Consider the following 2397-nt stretch of genomic DNA (forward strand, 5'->3'; position numbering starts at 1 on the left):
TCATGAGTAATTATACTCTTTCTAAAAAGTATTTTTTCTTAACTTTGCCCACTGAAAATGCCTAGAAGTAATAGCAATGAACACTCCAGTTTCCAGATTGAGGCATCCAAATACCCACAAAGAAAACATGGCTTTTTAGAGAAATGGCTGATTACAGTTCTGGATAGGATGAGGAAATAAGCCTGAGGGCAACTCTGTCAGAATGCAAAGAAGCTTGGGTTAAATTAAAAGAACTCAGGAGCCAACATGAAGGGGCTTACACTGACCAAAAATTGGACAATTTAAACATCAAAAAAGAAAATGACTGCAATGGATTAAATAAAGTTAATCAAAAATATAAAAACCCATGAGTTCATACTAATACTTAAAAAAAAAAAAGGAAATCTTTACTTCCCTGTGGCAGTTGCTAGGCACCAATTCATTATTCGATAAATTGATTTTTTAAAAAAGGAAAAAGAAACAAGTATTTATCCTGTCTCTGCAGTATGAGTTGTGCCTCAAATTAAGCAAATAACAGATGAGGGTAAATTCTTCTCTACAGAAGATTTTCAGCTAATAAATGCAGATGATGGAATTTTAAAAATCACCATTTGTAAACCCTAATGAAATAGTGGATGTAGGGAATGATTATCACTGGATGTCGAAACCACTAGATGACACGCTTATGCGAAACTTTGTATTAAGATGTGTCCAAACCTATTGAGCAATCTTAACTTTACTGAAAGAGGAACTATCAAACATCATATGTATCCTGATGCAATATAATAAGAAATACAGAGCACCAAGTACTCTTATCAGAACAAATGAACCTAAATCTGCTGAGACTTCCAAATCTAACTGCCAGATTACAAAGAATGATATATAACAAACCAAATCCAGAATGTGGGAAACTTTATAGAACATATAATTGGGTTTATTCAACAACTAAATGGAATGAAAAAAAAAGGTGGGGTAAAGAGAAGAAACTTCAACAAACTAAGTGATCTTATAAGTCTTATATAAGACTTAAGACACATATTAACTAAATATAAGCCAAATTTTATTGGCATGCAGCCATGCCTATTATTTGGATAGTAATACAAACAAAGTAGCTATAAGGAATTATCATTACCTTTGTTGGAATTATAATAGTATATTTAAAAACAGACAAAAAGCACTTAGCTGTTAGAGATTCAGAGTGACATATTTATGGAGGGATGACTACAATGTCAAGGATTTCCTTTAAAATACTCTAGTCCCCTTCTCTAGAAAAGTATCATAGGAGAAGAAATATGACTGGCAAAATGTTGAAGTTAGGTCATAGGCCCATAGGTATTCACTATAATCTTCCCTATTCTTTTGTTTATGTTGAAAACTTTGGTAATACAAAGTTTTTTTTACAAAGATAATAAAATGTCTACAGTGTAAACTAAATAAATCAAGTATTTTACACAAAAATCGATTAATTGAATAAACTGTTATGTAACTATATATAAGAAATGAAGCCTAACAATTGTTTCAGACATCTGTGCCTATCTACATATATCATACTATATCTTTAAGTATGACTATCTAACTTCTCCTTAGATGTTAAATTCTCTGACAGGACAGAAGTATATTTTATTTCTTTATCACCTGCCCAACACTAGTGTCAAGGGTATTCAGTTTATGATAAAATCAAAGTGGTTCCTATGCACAGTTCTGTCCCTCATGCAGTTCAAGAAAAGTACCATCAATATTTATACATACAGTAAAATAAAACACTAAATGACTGGGAGTTGAGAAGATTTAAATTCTAATAATGTTAGTTTTTAAAGCAATTACAGAAACAAAATCAAGACTTAGAATATGGTAACAGTGTTAGGAAAAAAAAACTTACCAAAACCATCTTCAACTCCATCATAAAGCTCATTAAATCGGGAGAGTGCTGCATTCTCTAGATCAAAACATTTCCAATTACTCTCATTTGTACAATGAATATTACATCCATCGAAATTGAAATAAAATATAAGCCCAAGTGAATGTGAAAAAAAGATCAGCTATGTTTACATCTGAAAAGTATAAGAAATGAAGTACTGGTCATCAACCCAACTATTCCTATCAATTTCATTTGAAACAGTAATTACAGCCATCAAATCTATTCTGCTGAGATATATTGAATTATGTAAGAATGTCAGTTAAAACCTCACATTCCTCTGTACCTTCAGCACTGTTTACTGCCATATTTAGCAAATCTAGCAACCTACATTACTATTTTTTTAAAAAGTGGTATGAGAGTCATGTGATTAGGAAGAGGACCATAAAACATAAAAATTAGGAAATCTAGTTCAAGCAATAAATTAACAATTACTAATCAACAGTATGCTTTATTTTGATTTTTTTTTTTTTTTTTTGAGACAGAGTCTCACTCTTTTGCCC

At 31.2% G+C, this 2397-nt stretch overlaps 1 protein-coding gene across 1 annotated transcript in view; it reads right to left on the minus strand.

Annotated features, from left to right (window-relative positions):
- LOC105806148 (E3 ubiquitin-protein ligase FANCL) overlaps positions 1-2397 on the minus strand; it is an 88650-nt gene that overhangs the window by 63104 nt on the left and 23149 nt on the right. The window contains exon 4 of the mRNA XM_012639215.1: positions 1859-1915. Coding sequence (XP_012494669.1) covers positions 1859-1915 — 57 coding nt within the window. The remainder of the gene's footprint in view (positions 1-1858; positions 1916-2397) is intronic.

This window comes from Propithecus coquereli, unplaced genomic scaffold (assembly GCF_000956105.1).
Source record: "Propithecus coquereli isolate 6110/MARCELLA unplaced genomic scaffold, Pcoq_1.0 Scaffold138, whole genome shotgun sequence".
Taxonomy (NCBI): domain Eukaryota; kingdom Metazoa; phylum Chordata; class Mammalia; order Primates; family Indriidae; genus Propithecus; species Propithecus coquereli.